Here is a 23,863-nt window from a genome sequence, read left to right as displayed (position 1 = left end):
GGCTGGGAGGCGATGCTACTGGGGACCCCTTCCCCACCCACGATCAAGGACAAGGAAAGCCATGAGGTCTCTGTTTGTTCTCAGGAACATCCTGAGTGCGTGGGTCCCACATTCAGCTCCCATGTTTCACGAAGTCTCTGTTGCTGCCGAGAGCCAGTGAGCCCATGTCCCCTACTAAGCAAGTGAGCGCCCTGTCACAGGAGGAATCGCCAAGGAAGCATCCAAGGGCCTGAGGTCCCCCAAGACTCTGACTTAGAAGTGGGCCCCAATTTGGTGCTGTTCCTGGAGTCGGGACTTCCTACAGCCAGCCAGGTGTGGGGCTGGGCAAGTATTAAGACTGGAGGGTTCAAGAACCCACAGACCCAAACGCAGACCCCCACCCGCGAGACTGAAACCCACGTCAGTTCCCCTGGCTTCCACGAAGAGCCAGGAGCCCCTGAGAACTATTTTCCAGATGGACGACGCACTAACTCATCACTGGTCATTTGTACCTTGATTCAGATTGATTTCTGAATAAATTTAGTCATTTATTCCTGCTCCCTCAGGGAACTACTCTACTTACTGCAGCTCATAAATGTCTGCCGAGGCCAGTGCCCACCTCACACCCGATCGCCTGTACTTCTCAGACCTCTGCTGGGTATTCCCATTTACTTGTTTTATTTCAACTTTAAGATCAGCTTGTCAGGTTATGAAAAAAAAAATTCTGGTGATATGTTAAATCAAAATATAATGATCAAATTTGTAGATTAATTTAGAAAAAAAAGGACATCTCAAGGCTTGTGAATTTTGCTCTGTAAGAATATGATATATGTTTCCATTTACTAAAATCTTTTTAAGAGTTTTGTATGCATGTTTCACATACTGCCTTTTAAATTTATTTGTTCTTCTTCTTCTCATTGTTATTATAAATGAGCTCTCTTGTCATTATACCTTATAATATAAAATGGACCAATATATATTACTTTTGGGGACTGTCTTCCTACTGAATTCTTATATTTGTAATAGGTTTTCAGTTGATATTCTAGAATATTCAGTTGATACTCTAGCCATAACTTTGGCAAAGAGTATTAATTTTCCCTCCTCCTCTTCATAAATGAGAGTGATCTGTAGTTTCCTTTCTGCTGTCTTTATCTGGTTTTAGCATCAATGTTGTGAAGCCCCTTCTGTCTTCAGTCTCTGCAGGGCTCCTCCCCCTGCCCGACAGCGCCCAGCCCCCTGGTCTAATAAAGGACCATGGGCGCTCATGGAGGACAAGTGTGATGTCTTTAATGGTCAGAAAAAGGTATTAACTGCTTAGAAAGTAAGTTATATATTTCTGTAATTTGCCAATCTCTGAATTCACTAGTCTTTCCCCCAAATTTTTGCTAACACATTCCTTCCACTTTCTTCTAGGGGTAGAGACTGTAATAAACATTAAGCTGGAACTGTTCAGTCCTGGCCTAGCAGTGGTCACGGCCCTGAGGCCGCAGGCTGCGGGGTCGTGTGTCTGGCGACGGAACACGCTGGTTGGTTCCGTCAGCGCGCACCCTGGGGTGGCTGGGGCCGGGCCGCCTTCAGCCCTGCGCCTGGCTCAGCCCCCGCCTTCCCCAAGCACCGCCTTCCCGCGGGCGGTAGGTAGCAGGCCCGCGGGAAGGGAAGCTCACTCAGTGGACTCTCCTCGTGCCGTTAGCTTCTCATCACAAAATGTGATAGTTACTCCGACTAAAAAATAAAACAGGCAATGAAAGAAAGAAAGCCATTTATTACGGACTGGAAGCAATCAATTCGCAAAGTGCCTTTCTTCATTGGAACTTCTACTCCTTCCAGTGCGTTCTGCTGTGAAAAGAGAGGAGAAAGGAAGGATTAAACCCCGTGGCGTGCGTTTTTCCTTCTTCCTACAGAGGCGCAGGACGCGGGATTCCTGGGCACTGTTTGAAAGGGAATCCAAGGTGGCACCAGGGACCAGAGCAACTATGTGAAGCTGTGAGCCCTTGAAAGAAGAAAAGGAGGGAGAGACACCTGCTGAGAGAAGAGGAGGTAATCAAATCCGGGGAACAGAAACGCAGCCCCAGAAAGAAAGCTCATCTCAAGAGAGTCCCTCGGGAAAGTCTACAGGGAGATGCTGGACTCAGGCTGATCTAAGGAGGTGCTGGTGGTGAGAGGGCGGAGGGAGGGAACTAAGCAAGCCACTGAGGAGTAGGTGGGCTGCGGCTGCAGTCATTTGAGGGCATGGGTTGGGGGTGGGACTATTTATTCATCCATCCATCCCTTCATCCATTCAATAAACATGTATGCACTGAGTATCCACTGAGGGTTATGAAGGTTAGTAAGGCACAGCCCCGACCTCTAAAAGGGAAAACAAGAACTCACAAGCTAGGAGAAAAGACAGAGGCAGTTAGAGTGCAGCCTGGTACAGGCAGTTCCAGAGAGTCCCACGTGTAGGAAACCTCAAGGAAAGGTTTCTGGAGAAGACATATGAGACAGACTCCAAGCATAAGATGGGGAGCAGGGTCACTGGGCCTGGGAGTGAAGGTCAAACCCAGACTGGGGGCCGGTGGAACAGTCAACTGTGTGACTCTTCTGTGTGAAGTGAAGGCTGAGAAGCCAGGGACACAGACAGGGACCCTTCCATTGAAGGGAGGGTCCGATTCTGCATGTCCCAAATCTCTAGGGAGTTTAGACTCCACCTCCCAGGTGAACAGGACCTTGACCTGTAAGAGCTGGTGTTAAGGTGTCTCTGGTGGCAGTACAGAGGTGACTTTTAAGATCATCAGGAAGATGCTGACCACACCAGGCTAGAGTGATGAGGCCAGAGCACAGACAGGGTCAGAGCGGTGAAACAGTTCAGAGGAAGGACTGGCAGAACACAGTGACTGATTGGATGAGGGCGGGGAGGAGGTTCAAGATGAATCCATTCCGGTCTGGGTACCTGGAGCTGAGTTGGATACAGGAAGAAGAGTAAGACAGTCCCAAAAGGACGAATTCCATTTTGAGTGTGCTGTGCAACAACTGGACGGAGTGTCTGGCACGCTGTTGTTTAATCAAGCCCGCAGTTCCGGCTAGAGGGACAGTGTGTGCGTAGAGGTTGGAATCATCCCCGGACAGGTGGGCATCACGGCCCTGGGGGTGCGTGCGATCACCTGGGAGAGCAGGGACAGTGAGCAGAGGGACAGCGGAGGCTGGAGCCCTGGTGAACGTCACCGCAGTCTGACGAGCAGGAGGAAGACAGAGGATGCAGCAAGAACAGAGAGACGTCTTGGCTGGAAGGAGGGCCAAGACCAAGTCTCAGGGGCCAGAGGATTTCAGGGAAGAAGGGAGTTTTCCTCAGCATCAGTTCAGCCACGAGGTTCAGCAGAAAGGGAATGGACAGCAGCAAAGGGCGGGTATCGAGCAGGACAGAGCCAGTGCCCTGAGAGAGGGGACAGAGGAGGACCTGCAGACAGCAAGTGCAGACAGCTTTTCCTTAAAGACGTGGTGAGAGGGAACAAGAGAGATGACAGAGAAACTGGGGTAAACTAGAGGGGAAGCCCACTGTACAGCCGGCCCTCGTTATTCACGGAGGTTTGTCTACGCGCTATTATTTTCTTGTTCAGTACTCCTGGTGCTTTTGAGTCATTCCAGGCCATGCATAGAGTGACAAGATTGACAAAGGACCTCACTGAGAACTGCCTTCTTTGCTGCTCTGGGGCGTAGCGCGTAGGACTCCCACACTAATAACCCCCACTAATCGACACTGCTGTGTAGACGCACGCGCATCACTCACGCTGCGCGGTCTGGGGGCCCCTACATCACGCAAAAGTCAGAACTACGCCAGCTGTAAAGACCGGGAGAGCGTGGCGCTCTCAGACAGATTCCTTTCAATGTGAGCCGATTCCCCGCCCTTCCTACGTTAGAATAGCCAAGAAGAAAAACGTTCAGAGCTCTTTTTTTTAAAAAAAAATACTCCCTTTCACTACCCACTCCTGTATCTTAAATGATTTTCTAACAACCTGAAAGCATCCAGAACAGTCACTGTGAAATTACAGAAACCCTTCCTGGGCTTCTGATTTGTCCCAGAGACGGAGGGAAGCGCAGAGGATTCGTGCTCTGTGAGCCAGGGTCTCCGCCTTCAGAAAGCTCCCCACCGGGCACGCGGCTCCACAGTGTGAGAAGTGTCATCCTGAATCTGGTCCTGCATTTGTTCATTCCTTCCTTTCAACCCGATAGAACCCTTAGGATGTTCTAGACACTACTTTCAGCATTAGGAAGTAGACAAAGGATATTGCTGTTAATACCTTAGTAGGGAGGTATTATTAATTGTATTTTTCTTGTTAGTAAACCAAAATAGCTCATAAGGAGAACGAGGTAGCACGCCCTAAAGGCGCTCGTGGTCTAGCAGGGACAAAAACAAGTACAATGATCGTCACGAATCTTTGAAGAACTGAGCCCGAGAGGTTAGGGGACTGCGTTCCTCCCGCAGCCCCCAAGCTTGGCAGAGCAAGCTGGGAGCCAGGTTCCAGACCCTGGGGATTGGCCCCCTCACTGATCCCCCTGTGCTGGCCTGATCCTAAGATTCCGGGAGCCTCGGAGCACAGTGTGGAAACCTGCCCTGCTGAGGGTCATGGGAGGGCAGGGGCATAACTGGGACACAAGTCAAAATCAATGTCCCAGCCAGGGCAGTGGCCTTTGGCCTTTAGTCTGTGTGGCTTTTAAACAGACGTTTTTTAAGTGATCAGTTTCTTTACAGAAATCAGATCATAAATTTATACTGGGATTATACACACCATATGTATCTCCAATATAATCATTAATGAAGAAAATGCAACCAGTCTATTAAGAATTCTATTTTTCCCCTGAGGATGTTCTGCAAAGCAAATAGAAATGATTTAACTGTATAAAAAAAGAATATGATGAGTCTGTTTCTTTGTAATGAGCAGTGTCTTGATCTCAGCATGAAGCTGGTTTGTATTTTTAGGGTGCACATAGATTAAAAAGAAAATGTACCGTTTGCATCTTTCATCCAATACAGCCTCGCTGGTAAATTTCCATTCGATTTTAGTAAGATGTCAGTTGACCTCTTTCAAATTCTGGTGGTTAAAAATTAATCATACTACACTTAGACGATTTTTTTTTTTTTTTTTTTTGTTAACAGAAGGTCAAGAACCCGAAGTGAAGTTCGGTCATCCACTCAAAAAATACGTCCTGTATGCTTGCTGTGTGCCCGGCCCCATGCAGGGCCCTGGGAGTCACCTCGGCCCTCCCCTGGGAGGGAGGGGGCCTGGTGGCTTACTGTGCCCTGTGATAAGGATTTTAGGGGAGCCCATAAAGGGCCACATCTCTGGTTTGGGGAGGGGGTGAGAACGGACCTCATGGGGGAAGCAGCACTGAGCTGAGATCTGAGTGATGAGGGGGAATTAGCCGGGCCGATGTCCCAGGTAGAGGGATCGCAGCAGGAGGAACTGCAAATATTTCATTCCTGCAGGAGCTTTGGGGCCAGGTGGACTTGGGAGAGACGACGCTAGAGAAGAGGGCAGGGGCCATGTCACGGAGACCTTTGAGGGCCATGCTAGGGGGTTTGGACTTTACCCTGAAGGCGGACAGTGCTATGTAAGCTGTAAAGCCCACGACAGCCCCCAGGCTGCATTATTAACTTGTGAGCGTGTATATAAGATAAACGTGCGCTGAATCAATACCTATAATCGCATCCAAAGATTCCTTTTAAATGCGCCCTTGGTGACTAACTAAAGGGTTAGTACTTGGGAGCCTTTAGAAAGACAAAGCTGCCTTTGCTTCAGCCCCTAGTACCCGGGGACTCACACACCCGCCAGGCTCAGTGGTGTTAAGTGAGGCTTGAAGAGCCAGGGCTCGACCTCCAGCCCCCACACAGCGGGGCGAAGACGCTGCTGCTTCTCTTGGCTCAGGGTCTGCCTCTGCTTTGTCCTGTAGGTGGAGTGAGTACTAAGGGGTTAAAGGAGAAGGACCAGAGTCTCCTCTGCGTTTCCAGATAAACCTGAGGGCAGCGCACAAGGTGGACAGTGTGCGATCGGGACCTGAGGCAAGAATGCTCGTGACAGTTCAGTGGTGATGGTAATGAAATGATGGGCAAAAGCCAGAGAAAATGTGTGGGCAAAATCAGCAGGACTGAACCCCCGTGGATGTTGGGAAAAGATGAAGGGTAAGGAAGAGCCAATGATACCCTAAAGTTCTGAGCTTGAGAAAATTCGGTGGATTCAGTGACGCCTTCAGTTCAGACAGGGAGATGCAGAGAAGGCTAGTCAACTTTCAGGAGCTCACAGACGCTCATAGCAACTACATCCTGGGGGCAGTGGATATAAGGGCCTGGATCTCGGGATAGAGCGAGGTAAGGATGCGTATTTGGAAAGACTTGCACATCAGTGATCAAGTCGGGCAAGTTGAAGGGATGATGGAGTAATCCACAAAAGAAAGAAAGAGCTGGGCTAAGGTGATAATCCAGACGGTCACCAGGATTTAAATGATTGATCAAGAAAAGGAAGGCAGAATAGATGTTAGAGGTTTGAAGGATTCATATCCAGTTTGCAAAGAGCAGAAAAGTGAACGGGAAATGGGGAGGTTCAGGCAGCAGCCGAGACCACAGTTTTGTCCAGAAGCTTAGCAGAGAAGGAAGGATGGAGGGGAGGCAGTTGCTGGGGTGGGGAGACTGGGTCAAAGAAAGGGGCTCTTCTGTTGGTTGGTTTGCTCTTAAAGTGGAGACGTTTGATCACATCAATGGCAACACATAAACACCACGGGAAAAGGGCTGAGGGTGCAAGAGTGGAGAGATGACGGGGGAACAGTGCCTGGGAGGAGAGAGGAGGAGGCAGAAGGCCAGGGCGGGAGCTGAGTAGCAGCCTGCAGACGTCTGGAGGTGTGGGAGTGGCAGTTTTAAGGCCTTCCGTCCCAGTAGCTTCTACTTCTAAACACACATGCTTTTCACCGCGTTCCCTTACCTCCAGGCTGTTACTCGAAGCCACTGTATATTCTTCCTCTGGGGCGCTGGTTCGGGTACCTTCTATTTCCAGGAGGAATGACCCTTCTCATGATCTCTGAAGACAAAGGGAAGTATTCACATTAAGATCTAAGACAACATGGACTCCGTGACTATAAATTAATGAGAAGGACTGTCATGAGCACAACCAGAGCCCTTCCTGCCAAGAGACTATCCAAGAACGTGACGACTTTGCCTTCCTTGGCAAGCTCTCCCTTGCTCTCGCCTGTGTGGTGTTACAGCTGAGCCCAGTGCTGATTTCTCTCCACATGTGATCTGCTGTGAGCCCTCGAGGGCAGGGGTGGTCACATCTATCTCTCAGTCCTCCGTGGAATCTGCCCAGTGCTTGTCACACACATGTGTTGAATTAAATTGAATTCAAAGCAGTCTCCAGAGATGGGCCTCACAACTGTGTCAATGATGGTCCCAAGGCCCCAAATGTTTTTAGAATTCAGCTTTGGGGTTATCTTCTGAGGAATATAAAAAGGATCAGTCACATTCATTTGTATCCATATCATATTTTTTTTGTCCCAAATGACATTTTCCCACTGTGGTAGCCAGCATCCAAGATGGCCTCCTGGTGTTCACACTCCTGAGTATCCCCTCCTACACTGGACCAGGGTTGGTCTGTGTGATTAATAAAATATGCAGAAGTGACGGTATGTCACTTTCAAGGTTAGGTAATAAAAGACTGTGCCTTCTGTTTTGGGAGCTCTCTGTTGCTTGCTCATTCTCCTCTCTCCCTCTCTCTCTGCCTCTCTCCCATTCTCTCTCTCATCATGTTCTCTGGCAGAAGCCAGCTGTCATGTTTTGTGGGCATTCAGACAGCCATGTGGAAACACCCATATGGTAAGAAATGAAAGACACCTCAGTCCAGTAGCCCATGAAGAACTGAGGCTTGCCAACAACCATGTGAGTAGTCTTGGAAGTGCATCCCTCAGCCCCAGTCAAGCCTTCAGATGAGATCACAGCCCCAGTCAACGTCTTGTCTGCAATCTTTTAGAGACCCTGAGCCAGAACACCCAGGTAAGCTACTTCTGAGTTCCTGACACTCAGAAACTACAAGATAATAGAAGTTTGTTGTTTTAAGTTGTTAAGTTTTGTGGTAATTTGACACACAGCAATAGATAACTCACATACCCAAATTGGTTATTAATCTGATTAGTTGGAGTTATTTCCAAGTGACTTTTAGTTATTTCCAAAAATCAAATCCAAGGGCAACTGTTTGTCACCACTATAGAGATTCAAAAGAATGGGCCAGAGATTCTGAAGGCATGCCAAAACAGAGTGTTCAAAAACGTTCTCAGCAGTGGTCACATTGTTAGAATAACTGTATTTCTCCCAAAGAGTTACCTGGGAGGAGGTCTAAATTTAGGCGTTTTTTAAAGCAAGCCTCAGCGTTCATGCTTCAAATAAACTGGAGTGAGCCTAAGGAGAGTCAGATAGCGCCCTCCATGAAATATTAGTATCTGTGTTATTCACTTTTTTGAAGTATAGTCAGTTACAGTGTGTCAGTTTCTGGTGTACAGCACAATGTCCCAGTCATGTGTATATATATGTATATTCATATTCATATTTTTCTCATTAAAGGTTATTACAAGAACTGAACATGTGCTATAGAGGAGAAACTTTTTTTTAAGTCTATTTTTATATGTAGTGGCCAACATTTGTAAATCTGAAACTCCCGAATTTGTTATTCATTTTACTGAAGAACTCTGATCGTAGGGTGAACTTCACAATCCTGGAAAGCACATGGAAAAACAGAGACTTTAGAGTCTGACAGATCTGTCTCAAAGTCCTATCACTGCCACTCCTTACCTGGATTGAGGTCCTACATTGGCCGTATAGCCTTGGACAAGTTACAGTAGCTCACTAAGCCTCAGTTTGCTCATCTATAAAATGGGAAGGGACATAGTGCTGCCTCTCAGGATGATTGTGAAGTTGAAGAGTAAAACTGTCATGCAACTTGTAGAGAGTGAGAATTTTTCATATACAGTGAACACTGTGAGTTGCTACCCACTTCTTCTATGTAAGGAGGTAATAAACTGGGTGAACAGAGCTGCTATGAGGGTTAAATGAGAAAACTGACTGTAAAAGGGAGAAACTAAATAATTATTAGTCCTGTCTTCTTGCTGAAAAGTACAGTTGAGGATGGAGAGCAAAGAGGAGTTCAGAAGAGTTTGGGGTCTTCAGAAAATGCTCCAGACTGAGGCAGAAGGGAGACCAATGCTGATTTCCTGTGCCAAAATATTAAAAATCTTCTGATAATTTTATTCCTGACAAATTGTGAGTTTTATAGCTTTTCAATGATTGGCAGAACAAGTTTATGCAGGATGGTTCTTTTCATTTTCATTTTAAATATTTTGTACTTCAGGGGTTTATCTCCTACAAAATAGCGTTAGCAGAGTTTGGCTTGATCATAAAAGAATGTGTTGGTGTCCCACCAAAGAAAACAGGACCACTTACCGAGTGACCGCTGGTGAAACGGCTCGCTTCTGGGTCTGTCGGGCATGAGGCCTGTAACACAGGAGCAGTCTTCAGGCAAGCCCCCTCTGACCACTTCTAGAATGTTCTATGCTTTTGTTACTGATGCCACACATACACCTTTCAGGCAAGGAAGCAGTGGAAGGTCACCAAAAAGTTTTGCTGCCATCAGCACCGGTAGGAAAAAGCCTCCCATTTACCTATTTTACCAACAGGTAAAAGTGTTTCTCAAGTCATGGAACACTAACTCAATCCCACTTCAAATGAGAGACCACATTAGAAGGGGAAAAGGAAAGCCCTTCCTCCCCAAAACGAGGTTCTCAGAGGGATGGTCAGCTCTGATCATGTGGCTGGGGGATGACAGAATTCCACACCAACCAGTCAGATGAGGCTTGGTGCAGATACTCCCACCTGTGCATCCTTGCACACTGGGGCCCTGCCACGCTGCCATGCTCCTGGGAGGAAACAGGGACCTGTTCAGGTTGGGGGACCCTCTTATGGTAAAAACCAGCATCTGCTGTGTGTAACTGATGGCGATGTTGAGGCCATGAGATAGAATCATGTGTGGAGAAGCTCTGTATAGATATAAAGAGCTGCCAAAATGAAGAGTTGTGTCATTATTGCCGGGTGTCAAGAAAGGAGCAACATTAAAAGCAAATGTTTATTTTCAAAGGTTATGTAGAGATAGCTCCAGTTTTAAATGACTTCCTAACAGAGAGCTTCAACAGGAATTTGATTCACAAATTTAAAAATGCTGAAAAGAATAGATCTCCACTTACCAAGTAAATAACTATTTCTTGATGTAGAAGGTCCCAACATATCCGCAAAAAACATCTAAGTAAATTTAGGCATCAGTATATTTCAGTGCATGAAAGAGAAAAAAAGGAAAGACACTGTAAAAAAATGCAGATATTATCTGGAAGACTCATATGTATTATATCATTTATTTTTAGTGAAATGAGGGGATAAATTATATTAAATAACTTCATGTGGTATTGAACATGTATGTCTAAAAAAGCATGTGAGGAAAAGCAACTTACATGAAGTTTAAATTGTCTAAAAAGGTTTCTACTAGGCTCAAAATGACTCTCAGATGTTGTGGACCAGAAAGACAAAACTTCGTTACATGGACTTGTAAATAGACTGCGTTGAGGTCAAATTTGGGAATTTGCTCTCTATGGAGTTGCCATATGTGTTCAATAAAAAGAGATGTGCACAGGGAGTCTTCATGAAGCCACCGAGAGCCCAGGCAGCAGGCGCACAGTAAGGTGGCTGCTCGGCGCACAGCCTTTCTACCACGTGTCGAGCTGCCCACCCGTTACCCTCTCTGTCCTCAACAGCCGTTAGCCTGCTGGCCCCCATCATAGTGGTAGGTTTAGGAGGGACACAGTTTAGTGGGGAAAGAATAGTCTTTTCAAGAAATGGTGCCGGGACAACTGGATATCCACATGTGAAAAAATGAAGCTGGATCCGTTCCTAATCAGAATGGACCATTGATCTAAACGGAAGACTCATATCAACAGTGTGAGAAAAAATACATCAACTGGACTTCATTAAACTTTAAACTTCTGTTCTTCAAAGGGCACCATCAAGATTAAAACACACACACACACACACAAACACACACACACAAGGACTGGGAGAAAATATTTGCAAACCCTGTATCTGATAAGGAACTTGTAATCTGTAGAAAGAACTCTTACTACTCAACAACAAAAAGACAAAGAACCCACTTTAAAAATTGGCAAAAGATTTGAGTAGATATTTCTCCAAAGAAGATAACAGTTAATCATTAGTCTATTAGGAAAATGCAAATCAAAACTTCACACTCATTAGAATGGCTAAAATTTAAAAAGACAGACAACAGCAAGTGTTGGTAAGGGTGTGTAGAAACTGGAACACACACCTTGCTGGCGTGAAGCGAACATGGTTACAGTTATTATGGAAAACAGTTTGGCAGTTTCTGAAGTTACACATCTAGTAACTATGTGACCCAGAAATGCCACTTGTAGGTACACACCCAAAAGAAATAAAATACATGCCCATGAAAAAACTTGTGCTTGATGCTCACAGCATCATTGCTTGCAGCTGACAGGAAGTAGAAACAACTCCAATTTTGATGAGTTAATGAATGGAGAAATCAAACGTGGTTTATCCATACAACGGACTACCACTCGACAATAAAAAAAGAATGAAGCACTGATCCACGCTACAACATGTGCGAACCTCCAGACATGCTAACTAAAGAGCACCAGTCACAGAAGAACACATATGGTATGTTTTCGTTTAGATAGATTTAGGCAAATCCATAGACAAAGTGGATTAGTGGCTCCTACAGAGCTGGAGGGAGCTGGGAATGGGATAAATGTACTGGGGGTTCCTTCTGGGAAGATGACATGTCCAGGATTTAGGTAGTGGTGACAGTTGTACAACTTTATGAATACACTAAAAACGACTGAACTGTATGCATTAAAAGGGTGAATTGTATGGTCTGTGAATTATATCTCAATAACGGTGTTATTTAAAAATATATATATGTATATGGGACACATAGCCAGTCCCATGGGAGTTAACGCCAGAAGGTGTCTTCAGCTAGAGCTACCGAGAAATGCTCTGTTTTCCACCTAAGCTTAGAGGATGTGAGTCTGGAGTCGCTCGGAGTCCTGCTTCCTGCTTCCTGCTCATCTGCTAGGTGAGAGAGGGCGGGCCGAGGCAGAGGAGAAGGGGAAAACGAAATGGCACCGACAGCGCTGTCCGTGGGGCCAGCTCCTCCCGCTCGGTCCTGGAAACGCGAACCAGGAAATCATCTCCTTCTGGCGTAGGCTACGTCTAGTTGAATTTCTATCACTTGAGATGGAAGATAGTAAATAAAATGAAATCCCTGTACCGCTCCTCCTCTGAGTTCAGAACCTGTTCAGTTATTCTTGCTCAGTGACTCCTTTTGGACCATTTTGGGTCTCTTGGCTGAAACTCTAGCCAAACCTCATCCCATTCACTCTGAGTCAAAAGGATTTGCCTCAGATCCATTCATCAACCTGCAGACCTTAGCGTTGCCCTCGCCGTGGTGACGCGCCATCGCGCGGTTGACTGACATGTTGCATGGAAACCTTTTATCCTCTACATACTTCTTCAAAATTAAAAAAATAATAATAAAAACTGGGGTGCGGCAGGGAAGGGTATAGCTCAAGTGGCAGAGCACATGCTCAGCATGCATGAGGTCCTAGGTTCAATCCCCCGCACTTCCTCTAAGAATAAATAAATTAATAAACCTCATTACCTCACCCCCCCAAAATTGTTTTTAAATAATAAAAATGACCCATAATTTAAACATTTATTTGATTAAGAGAGAATATTAGCAAATTTAGAAATTTATTTTCTCATATCTCTTTACAACGCTTTTATACTTACTAAAATCATGGAGTGGAAACCTAAATTTTTTTTTTTAATCTGACAATTTCTTTCTTCTTTTTTTTTAGGGAGGGAAGGTATTTAGGTTTACTCATGCATTTATTCATGGAGCGGGTACTGGGGATGGAACCCAGGACCTCCTGCATGCTAAGCACGTGCTCTACCACTTGAGTTATACCCTCCCCACCCCCCAATTTCTTGTATTACAGACACTTCCTCTCATTGTATCCTTACCAGATATTTTCCAGTTGAGCTAAGTCCTATTTCATCATAATTGGGGTCTTATTCTCCATGGCTTTGCTTCCATCTTTCTCTACATTATATTCTTTTCTCTGGAAATTCTTTTACTATCTACATATGTTTTTCAAGTGGTCTTTATTTTCATTATTCCGGAATTTTTTTTCCAGTTTTATTTCTTTTACTCCCTACTTCCAACAATGATTTATTTGTTCCCTGGCTAAATTCATCCCAGTCAATTGTCTTTCATGTTTGTAATATCACCATTTATTTCACTGAAAATGGTTAACAGCTGTTTTCTAGTTTTCGTTTTTTTCTGTTTCATGTAAGAAGTCTATTTTAGAGTTTCCAGAAATTACTTTAAATCTCCATCTGCTTTCTTCTCTTTCTTTTGAATTGCAGAGTTCTTTCATTAAAAAAATATTTTTTCTTTGCTCATAATTTTTTTAGGATCACCTAATCATTGAGGAAAAGGAGCCTGGGAGTTTTTTTTTAAATCTTGTTTGTTTCAGGGGCTAACCGAACTTAACAGCAGAGTCTTCTTACAAAACTTGGGATTGGAAGAGAAGTGAGTGGTCTTCACTCTGCAATTAGAAAGTTGCAACAGATCTGTGGTTTGTGCAAACATTCGGAATCAACTTCCCAAATCAGAGATGGAAGAGAGGTTAAATTAAGGGCCACTTACTTTAAATTGATTTCGATTGTGTTGAAGGTCACAGAACTGGAATCCATCTCTCTCAACATTCACCTCTAACTTCTAGGTCTAGTTAGCTCCCTCCCTCACCTGTCTGCCAGCCTCCGAGGGCCCCCATCTCTTCTTACCTGGTTCCAGTCTGTTCTCCATCTTTTCTGTCACTTCCCTACTTATAGTCCTTCAGTAGCCCCACTGCCGTGAGAATCAAGCCCAGGATCCTTGTACAGCACCCATGAGGTCCATCTTGCCCAGACTGTCTCCTCTCCAGCCCCACCCCCATGCCTCTCTCGCCATGTTTGCTCTTCCAGTCTTGGATTTCCATCCATTTCAACCCATCAGCTTAGCTTTAGTCACACTTCAGGGAACTCCGTCATGCTCTCCCCGTGCTGGGAATCTTTTCCTCCCTCCCCTCAACACCCTGTCCCCTTTGTCCTGATGGCACCCTCCTTCCAGTCCCCAGGGAAGGTGCACTCTGCCCCCACGTGCTGTTCCATCCTCTCACCACGAGCTCCCGCGTGCTTGCCTGGCAGTCAGGGTGACCCGTGCTTCATGGGCACCCCCAGACTCAACTGCCAACTCCACAGGGCCAAGCTGAGCTCGCCCTCCTCCTCACTGTCCCCTAGCTTTCCCCACATAAACCTCAAAATCGGTACCAACAGAATGCTTGTGGAATGATGCTTGACCTTGTCCCTTCTGGGTTAGCTTGGCCAAGCGTGCACCCATGTGTCAGCTCCCTGGATGCTTCACTGGAGCTGAACAGGGAGGCCCTGGGCACCTGCTCTAAGACCAAGAAGACAGGGCCCTCGGGAAATCACCCAGAAATCACCTGGGGATTGACCCGCAAAAGTTGCCATTATGGACAAGATCAATTAGGTTCTGCTCAACCCAACATTTTGCAGAGTTCTCCTCTCCTTCCAACAACAAAACCACCCCTGTAACAGGAGTCCCTCAGCCACCAGGGTCACCCCTTCCTAATTCTAAAATGATCTTCCAATGGGGAGACTATAGCTCAGTGATAAAATGCATGCCTAGCATGCACAAGGTCCTGGGTTCAATCCCCAGTGCCTCTGTTTAAAATAAATAAATAAATAAACCAAAAATTACCTTTCCCACATCAAAAATAAAATAATAAATAAAATAAAATAAAATGGACTTCTGTACAAAGTATGTACAGCACGGGTATGTTAATAATAGAGGAACACTACTTTTATGTCTAATTCTTGAAGTGGAAATTGTATACTCTTCATGTAATTTTCACTAGAGATTTAAATCTTGAGAAATTAAATAAAAATATGAGTAGGAAAAGTTGTTGGGTAGATTCAGCTATTCGATGGCAGAAATACTTTTTAAATAGCAGTCAAGGATATTATCCCATTATGACTAAACAAAGAATGTGATAGTTGTGTTTTTATCCCAAGTTAAGAGTCAAAAGGCTTCCTCCTTGACATTTCCTGAGCATCTGTTATGTACCAGGTGCTGGACCAGATCTTTCACGTCCGTTAACTTACTTGGTTTTCGGAACAGCCTCTCGGTGGTCTTTATTACATCCCCGTGATCTGGCGTGTGACTGGTGAAGAAGCTGCAGATCACGGAGATGAGATATCCTGACCTAGACTGCAGAGCTGATAAGTAGTTTTGAACACTAGTGCAGCAAAAGTGCCCCAGTGGTTTGTTCCACTAAACCACAGAGGCAGTGAACTGCAAAATTAGAGCTAAAGCTTTGAAGATTTGCTAATTACTACTTTAAGCTCATTTACCAAATCTCAGGGCAAAAAAGAGAGAGAGGGGAGAGAGGGAGAGAAGGGGAGATTGGGAAGCAGTAAGGGATACTGAAAATGAGCTTGCAGGTGTAAAAGGGAGACTCCAGGGGAAGACGCAGAGCTGTGCTGGCCCCGCCCAGGTGATGCTCCGGCTACTCTGTCAACCCAGTTTGCTGGTCACAGACCCACACGGACCCTAACGGGTGCTGCTCCGGAGGACGCCAGGCCCCTGCTCATACCTCTTCGCTGCTGTTAGACTCGGAGCTGGAGGACCAGTGGCAGCGGACCCACGCGTCCTGCACCTGCTCGGCAGACACCCGCACGGTGCTCCTGCAGACGGCCAGCGGCTGGAAAAGGGAACAATGAGCTCTATGCCCAGCAGCTGGCAGAGACGCTTAGGACCCTCCCCAAGAAATCAGGCAACACCGTAGGGCTTGACACAATGGTGCGGACAGAAGGGGAAAATCCACAGAGACATTTCATCTTTTCAAAATGAACATTTCTCAAGGCCTAAGCAGAACCAAATGATAGAAGATTTCACTATCTCTTAGTTGTTGGCTGCAGTACAAGTCCCCGGGGGAGGCACACGCGGCCTTCCTGAGCACCGAGCCGGCCGCCTCAAACGGCTTCCCACTTGCACAGAAGGAGGTACGAAGATCTCCACTCCTCTCTCCTGTCCCTTGGCCTCAGATTTCCTTAGAAACAGATGCCAGTGACACTTGGGATCTTTGTAAAACAGAATCACAGAGAAAAGTCTCACGAAACAACCAAATAAAAGATGCCCTTTTCAGAATTGGCATCATTGTGAAGCGACCCAGACATCAAACTGATAAAGTAATGAAACCCTGAGAACGCATACAGCTAAACGTGAATGTCGAGAACAAATTTGGGGTGGTGGTGCTGGCCTGCGTGGGCAGGGTCCTGCCCCTGAGTTAACCAAGCACAGGGCCAGGGGCTGGTCACTGGGGATACAGAATGGACCTTGCCATGGTCCTGACCCCCGTGCGGCCCATGCTGGTGAGAGAGACGGGTTTTATACAACAGTCAACTGTAAAGCAATGCAACTTTCAGGCTGGCGTTTTAAATTCACTCAAAATAGAATTTGAAATGTCTCTGGGGCTTTTCTTTGGTATTGGCCTCTTCGCAGTCACTTTGCCTGGAACCATCATTATCCCCATTTTAAAGAGCAGAAAAGTGAGGCAACAGGAGTTAAAGAATTCTCCAGGATTACCCAGGACTATGGACTCCAGAGCTGGAGTCCTCCACCACCAAGCCACACTGCCCTCACCCGGGGAACAGTGTGGACACAGTGAGTGGTGCCCCCAAGGGTGGCCGGATGCCAGGCAGCGGCCAAGCCCTCGGTGTGACTTTGAATCTACTCCAGCGCGTGGAAGAAGACGAGGCGCTCCCTTGCGTTGGCTTCTGGGCTGGTTGCCTTTCCCCCCACACTCACCACATAGTAGCCCCTTTGGAAGTCACAGGTGGCAGGATCTTCTCCAGAATCCCTCCGGCACGTCGTCTCTCGAATGCCAAACTCTATGTCCATGCTCAGGCTGTCCTCATCCAGGACGTTGACCTTCACAAAAACAAAGCATCAGTTGGCCATAGATGGGTTTCTGGTCACATGCTAGAAAGGTCTCTCCCTGCACGAGGAGGAAAAGTGACAGAACCTTCCACCATGGACGCTCTAAATGTCACAGCAATCACCCTGCTCCGCGATCTAATTCTGAGGACCAGAGGACGGAGCGCTTTACCAAAAGCACACAATACTTACTGAGATACTGGAACCAGAGCTTAGCTGTCCTAACTCCAAGCTAAGCGTTATAACTTACATCTACAAAGAATCCTCATTATTTACGAATTTGCCTGCTTGCTAAAAAAGACTCTAGTCCCCGACGGGTCAGACAAGGTGACGTTCCGCCTCCTTGTCTCGGCTCCCTGACTGTACACGTCACTTTCATGATCTATTTTGTGCCACATTTTTCTCATTTTTGTGCTTTTTCTTGGTGATTTTGCTGTTTAAAATGGCCCCCAAGCCAAGTGCTGAGTCCCGTCTAGGGTCCTGAGCACAGGAAGACAGCCATGTGCCTTACGGAGAAGGTACAAATGTTAATAAGCTTGGTTCAGGCGTGAGTTACAGAACTGTTACAGTGAGTTCAGTATTAACGAACCAAGGTATATATTAAATAAGTCTAAACAGAAACACACGTAAAACAAGGTCATATGTTGATCAGGTAACAGAAACACTGTGCCCAGAGGCTCCCAGGAACCCGCCTCTGTTTTCCCCCAGTAGCAACAGCTCAGGACACACTAACCCAGTGGTCACAGCATCTTTCTGGGATGTAACTACAGCAAATAACAAGAACCAACTGTATGTGTTTTAAGTGTCATTTTCCTAAAAGAATGTGCCATACTTTGTTAATAATTCCTGAAATAAGTAAGCAGCAAGGACTTCTGTGCTGTACAGTGTTGTCCGGCCTCGCTTCCTGCTTGATCAGTTGCTGACACAGTTTTCCACTCCTTTCCACCAAGGGTGGACACCGGGGGGACCGTCCCAACTTCCCACTGACTCCGTGCTGTTCTGATGACACAGAAGCCTCGTGGCTTCTGAAGTGCCCACTGTGTGTCCAGCACCAGAGGCAGAGCAGGGAGGACTCCACGGAGCTTAGAGTCCGGTGGGGGCACCACATGATAAACACGTTAAAGAAAATTGCGATCAGGACATGGCAGATGACTGTGGTGCTATGAGGGAAAAAGAACGTGGTGATGGGGATGGGAAACAGATCCTTTAGAGGAGGTGCCAGAGAAATCCTCCCAAGGAAGGCATGTTTAAGCTGAGACTTAAAGGATGGGAAGTGAGGAAAAAGCAGAGCCAGTGTCCTGGGGCTGAACAAGCCCGGCTGTTGTGTGGTGCAAAACGAACAAAAGGAAAACTGCACCCCCGATGCGGGAGAGCTGGGGTGGGCCAGACGGCTTATGGTCGTGTAGCCCATCGCGAGGCGCTTCGCTTTCATTTTCGTCGCATGGAGAGGGTCTCAGAGGGTTTTAAGAGATAAGAGCTGAGTCACCGCAGCTGCTGCAGGAACAGGATGGCAGCAGGGAGCCGGGTGGGAACCCCTGCCCGTCTACACCCCAGGCTCCAAACGTCCCATGGGGCCAATTTGAGTCGGTCACCCATTGGCCTGCTCCCCAGAGAACACTGTGAGAGCACAGACCACTCACAGGGAGGGGACAACGGGCACGCGCAGACATTCTGCTTTGGAGAGAAGTGACAAGCTCCAGGCTAGGGGTGGGGGGCCTCCCTCCGACACAGGACGAGAAGCGCTGATACGGCAAGGCTTTCTGAAAGCCAGTGGGACTTACAGCTCAGCTTTGCCTTGTTTGTGACCTTGTTTGTCTATAATTTTTAAATATTAGATATTACATCTCAATCTCATACAAAATTAAAACCTCTTCTGTCAGCCGGAGCGCATCGTGCAGGCTCTCCCCCGCCCCCACCCCCATCATGCTTCCGCCATTTCCCTTAAAGCAATCTGATGAAAGCAAACTGGCAACACCGCGGCTCAGTTAAAAAGATGAAAATGTGGCAGTTTTGAGTACTGATAATTTTATTGAACTATAAGATGATTTCACAACTGTTTTTGCATCTTTAAGCACTTTTAAGCACACTTTCCAGAATATGGAAGAATGCCTAATAGCTTTTCTTTGTTTTTCATTTCAATTTACTTCCAGGCAGTGAATTTCTGCTCTATGGTGTTTGAAAGAGACAGGACAACTCAGGTGCTCAACAGTAAGGAATCAACTAGCGAAAATCCCAAACCAATGTTATTGCTGAAATAAATTGTGGTACTTTATAATCAATGTTACCATACGATCTGTTTTTCTTAAATAATATATTTTATAACTGCAGATGAAGAGAAAAAGATCCAAAAAGGCATCCTGCCACATGTTCACAGGGAGTGTCTCAGAGGACGGGATAATGGATGTTACTTTTGGTTTCCTCTTTCTTGTTGTATCTTGTAGCTCTTTATAATGAGTACGTTTCTGTTTTTTACTTCAAAAAGAAATAGAAATATACGAGCAATAAAAGACCCATAATAATCCCTTTTGGGAATTATGTTTAATTTTATAGGTCGACTTAGCTGGGCCACAGTGTCCAGATGCTTGCTCAAACATTAATCTGGATGTTTCTGTGAAGGTGTTTTGGGATGAGATTAAAGTGGTAGACTTTGAGCAAAGCAGATTATCCTCCTTCGTGTGGGTGGGCCTCATCTAATCAGTTGAAGGCCTGAATAGAACAAAGACTGACCTATTCCCAAGCAGAAAGGAGTTCGGCCAGCAGAAGGCCCTCAGACTTGAACTGCAATGTCACTTCTTCCCTGGATCTCCAGCCTCACCCACCCTAAAGATTTTGGCTTTACCAAGCCTCCACAATGGAGTGAGCCAATTCTTAAAAATAAATCTCTCTCTGTCTCTCTCTCTCTGTCTTATTTTCTGTGGAGATGCCTGACTAACACCATGATCATTTGGGTTCTTCAAACTAAGTCCTGATGATTGGACCAAAAGTAAAGATCTAGTGCAGCTGGCCAGAAGAATTTAGAAAGCCAAAAAGTGAAAAATGCCAAGAAGGGTAAAAATGGACAGAAATGGGCATGGATCCATAAAAGATCCCACAGCCCCTGTGGCTTTGCTTCCAAATGTCCCAGAATCCACACACTCGCCATCCTCCCTGCACCCACTTGGAGCTCTTCTGCCACCGGCACGGCTGTGTCCCTGGCCCCCCACTCCCCACGGCAGCTGGGGAGATCTCCAAAGGCCTTCTTGCACTTTCTCTGTTCAAGGCCCTCCCCTCCCCCAGGTAGGGGGTCTTCCCTTTAATGAGGCCAGAAGTTCTCATCACTGAGTGAGTCTTAGCTCAAATGTGGCACCTCCAGGGAGCCCTCCACGCCACCAGAGGGCTGCCCCAGCCCCAGCCCCAGCCCAGTCTCATCCATCCGCCACCCTGTTCTTTCTTCTCCACAGGACTCCCCACTCTCTGAAACTAACTTCACTTATTTACAGAATTTGCATCCCCTTCTCCCTTCTTCCCCCTCCCTCCCTCCCTGCTCTCTTCCTCGCTCTCCCCAGTGGAATCTGAGCACCACGGAAGCACAGCCTTGTCCAGCCTCCTCTCTCCTCGTCCCCAGCCCAGGGCCTGTGTCCACCTTTCCTTCCTGTGCTTGTGTCCAGAGGGGACAGCCCGAGTGAGCCGAGTGTTGATGTTGGAGCAAGGAAACCATCGTGGCAGAAGTCACGTGGCCCCACGTTTCCCATCCTTCTTTAAACTTGGAGTCCAAGAGGTAAGTAATTTAAAATTAATTTCAAGAGTATTTGATCCAGGTCTGCTGCTAAAACCCAATGCACGTTAGACTGACCAGGAAACTTTTAAGAATATGAGCCCTGCCCTCTGAGACTAAGATTTAATTAGGTGCCATCTCTCCTGGACCTCAGGGAAATTTCCATCTTCCAGATAATGCTAGTGTACAGCAGGGTTGAGAACCCCTGGGCTTTTTAAGCAAACTCAGGGATAAAGCAGCAGGGCCTGACCCTTCTCCCTCAGTCCACTGAACTCTACCCCAAAACTTTCACACATACACAAACATGACCAAACCACTTATTTCCTTTGGACATATTCCTAGAAATGAAATAATCAGATCAAAAGTTATAAATGTTTGCCATTTTTAATGTTTAACGTGTTTATAAACACACTTAACACATAGTTCCAAATTGCTTTCCAAAGATAATTTTACCAAACTGCACTCTCTCCAGCAGTGTTTGAGGGTTCCTTTTCACCGTGCTATTTTAATTCTGATTTTGTTGGCTTTCAGAGAGGTGAGATATCTCTCCAAGTGTTTCAAGCTCATCTGTATGTCTCCTCCCGTGAATTTTTTTATACCCTCAGTGCCAATGATCTTTTCCTTCATTCCTTTCCTGAGGGCTTTGCTTAGCTCTGAGTGTATCTCTTGCGTCTACTGGCAGGGATGGAATTGGTGTATTTGGAGCCATCTTTAGGGCATTTCTAGAAGGTGTGACCAACAATACAGCAAAACATGAGCCACGTTTAAGAAGAAAGGAACGTCACCGGGAGAGATCAGAGGAGGAGGGTTTTCCTTCCCCTGGGAGAAGAAAGGAAGTTTTCGTGGAAGGGACATGGCGAATGTAACTTGACCGATGAATCTGAACACGGATAAAAGACTGGGGAGAAGCGGGGAAGGCACTCTTTCTGGCAAAAGATCACACACACGCATACAAAAGCGTGTTCATTTGCAGGTGCACGTGTGTCTGGGCTCAGGTCTGTCACCAAGGTGGCACATGTGCTGGAATGAGCCCTGGATGACCACACCTCACGCTGGCTCGTCTCCACTGGCCAGATCTCCATGGTGTCAGTAACTGGTCCTCTCAGGACCTGTCCTCACACTCTTATTCACTTAATTAATTAACCACTAACCTTCTTGTGTCGTGAGCACTGGCTAAATCACAAGTAAATTTAAACTTCATTTACAACCTTGGCAAGAGGACACTGATTCCCCCACGCCACACGTGGATTTCATTAAATGCAAAGGACGGAAGCCAGTTTAGCCAGTGCGCGAGGGAGGGGTTCCTCAGTCTGTCCAGGACTCTTCCAGAAGGAATTCACCCTTCGTCTTGGCAGCTGTCTGCGCACATCATGCGGTGCCTCCGCACCAGGACGTCAGGCCACGTGACCCCAGCCCGGCCAGGACAGCGGGGCTCTGGGCTGGGAGCCTAAGCTGAAGCACCGCCCTCATCTTGGTGACCTACAGCCTGGCTGGGAGAGACAACTGGGGCAACTCGATTAACTTCCTGGGAACTTGGAAATGAGGACCTGAGCCAGTTTCTGAAGAAGAGGGGCCAAGGGGAATTCATTGTGTTTGGAGACTGGACCCCAGAAGCCTCGAACCGTGTGCTCCTCCCAGGAGGGAGGGAGGGAGCAGACTAGGTGTGCACTAAGGTGGCGCCCAGCAGGGGTCGGGGAGGGGAGCAGGGAGGGAGAGAGAAAGCGATGACCTCTGGCCTCGGCTGCCTGGACCCCTGGCCATGTCCCCACGGTTCCCAGTTCCCAGGTGGCCTGGCTGCAAGTTCTCATCAGTGTGACCTGGAACTATGTAGAACCTCCCCACCTCCCATCTTAACCTAAACTCTTCGAAGAAGAGGACAGCTATTTATAGAACAAGAGGCAGGCCACCTGGGGCCCAGGGAGGAGAGAGGCCGCCTGCGGTCTAGTTTCTCATTTACTTTGAAATTCATTTCTCCATTTCTTTCTTTGCCAATCATGGACTTAGTCATTGGAAGCCCATGAAAATTCATCTTTTCCCATTTCCCAAAGCTAACAGGAAACAGACTATTACCACGCTGACAAAGGAAAGTGGATTTCCTTGGCTCAAACGCCAGAATTTATTTCCTGTAAGTATTAGGAGCAGAACTGCTGGACTGGAAAAGGCCTTCTTTCTAGTAAACACGCAGTAGGAGCCACGGGGACTGTGCGTACAGAAGCAGGAAGCGCAGAGGGGGACAGCTGGAAGCAGGAGGTGGGGCCAGAGGGAAGGAAACTGCGGGAGAATCCGGCATCCAAAGCGGGGCTGTGAGAGCTTTATGACCATCCTTTCTCGACTGAAAGAGAGTGTGAAAGGGCTGAATGGCTGCTGTCTATTTAAACTGGCAAAAATTGCTAAGTGGAATCAAAAAAAGGCAAAAGGAAAAGCCCCAGAGAGCAGTGTAAATAGGACGAGCGAAGGCGCAAGGGGGGCACTTACTCTTTTCACTGAGCTTCTGAACGCCCGGAACAGGTAAGGGCTCAGCGACTGGGAGTTCACTTTTGCCAGCGAGGCGCGGACTGCCTCCCTCAGAGAGGACGGGCCGTAGTCGTAGACGGGGAAGCCTGCGCTCACGAGCACACGGGGACACGGTGAGACGGGGGACACGGACCAGGGCGGCTCCACGTCGCTGCCGGCGGCCGGTCCCTGAGCTCCTTACCTGCGCAAGACCAGTAGTTCGTTCCAAGAACCAGCACGATCAGCGCCTTCATCGCCGTCTTCTCCATCCTGGGGAGAATGATTTCAGTTCAGCGCCAGGGGTTGTCTCTTGACAAGTGACAAGTCTTCTTGAAAGCAGCCCTTGGCCAGATGTGACCCGGCTTGCTCTCTCTGGCCGCAGCAGACTGCCGTTCAAACAGACACCGCTGGGCCTGGGGTCAATATTTACTGCTGGCTTTTCCTGTGGAAAGGTTCCAGGTGGAGGCCACTTCTGAAGTCCCGACCA

The 23,863-nt window shown here is 47.1% G+C and overlaps 1 protein-coding gene across 2 annotated transcripts; it reads right to left on the bottom strand.

Annotated features, from left to right (window-relative positions):
• Window positions 1-1,721: 1,721 nt before the first annotated feature.
• Window positions 1,722-23,645, bottom strand: SPP2 (secreted phosphoprotein 2). 2 transcript variants are annotated; one of them, XM_010975794.3, is made up of 8 exons: window positions 23,579-23,645; window positions 23,359-23,483; window positions 17,001-17,123; window positions 15,787-15,894; window positions 10,228-10,282; window positions 9,431-9,481; window positions 6,927-7,022; window positions 1,722-1,815 (listed from the first exon to the last, which is right to left on the bottom strand). In XM_010975794.3, the coding sequence occupies exons 1-7, from the start codon at window positions 23,643-23,645 to the stop codon at window positions 6,937-6,939; spliced, it is 615 nt and encodes a 204-aa protein (XP_010974096.1). In that variant the 3' UTR covers window positions 1,722-1,815; window positions 6,927-6,936. The 2 variants fall into 2 exon arrangements, with proteins under 2 accessions (XP_010974096.1, XP_031308312.1); XM_031452452.2 differs by having other exon boundaries at window positions 1,722-1,812.
• Between the last annotated feature and the right edge of the window lie 218 nt (window positions 23,646-23,863).

The sequence above is a fragment of the Camelus dromedarius genome, chromosome 4 (assembly GCF_036321535.1).
Source record: "Camelus dromedarius isolate mCamDro1 chromosome 4, mCamDro1.pat, whole genome shotgun sequence".
NCBI lineage: Eukaryota > Metazoa > Chordata > Mammalia > Artiodactyla > Camelidae > Camelus > Camelus dromedarius.
The sequence above is the reverse complement of the archived record's forward strand: the minus strand, read 5'-3'. Positions and strand labels throughout refer to the sequence as shown.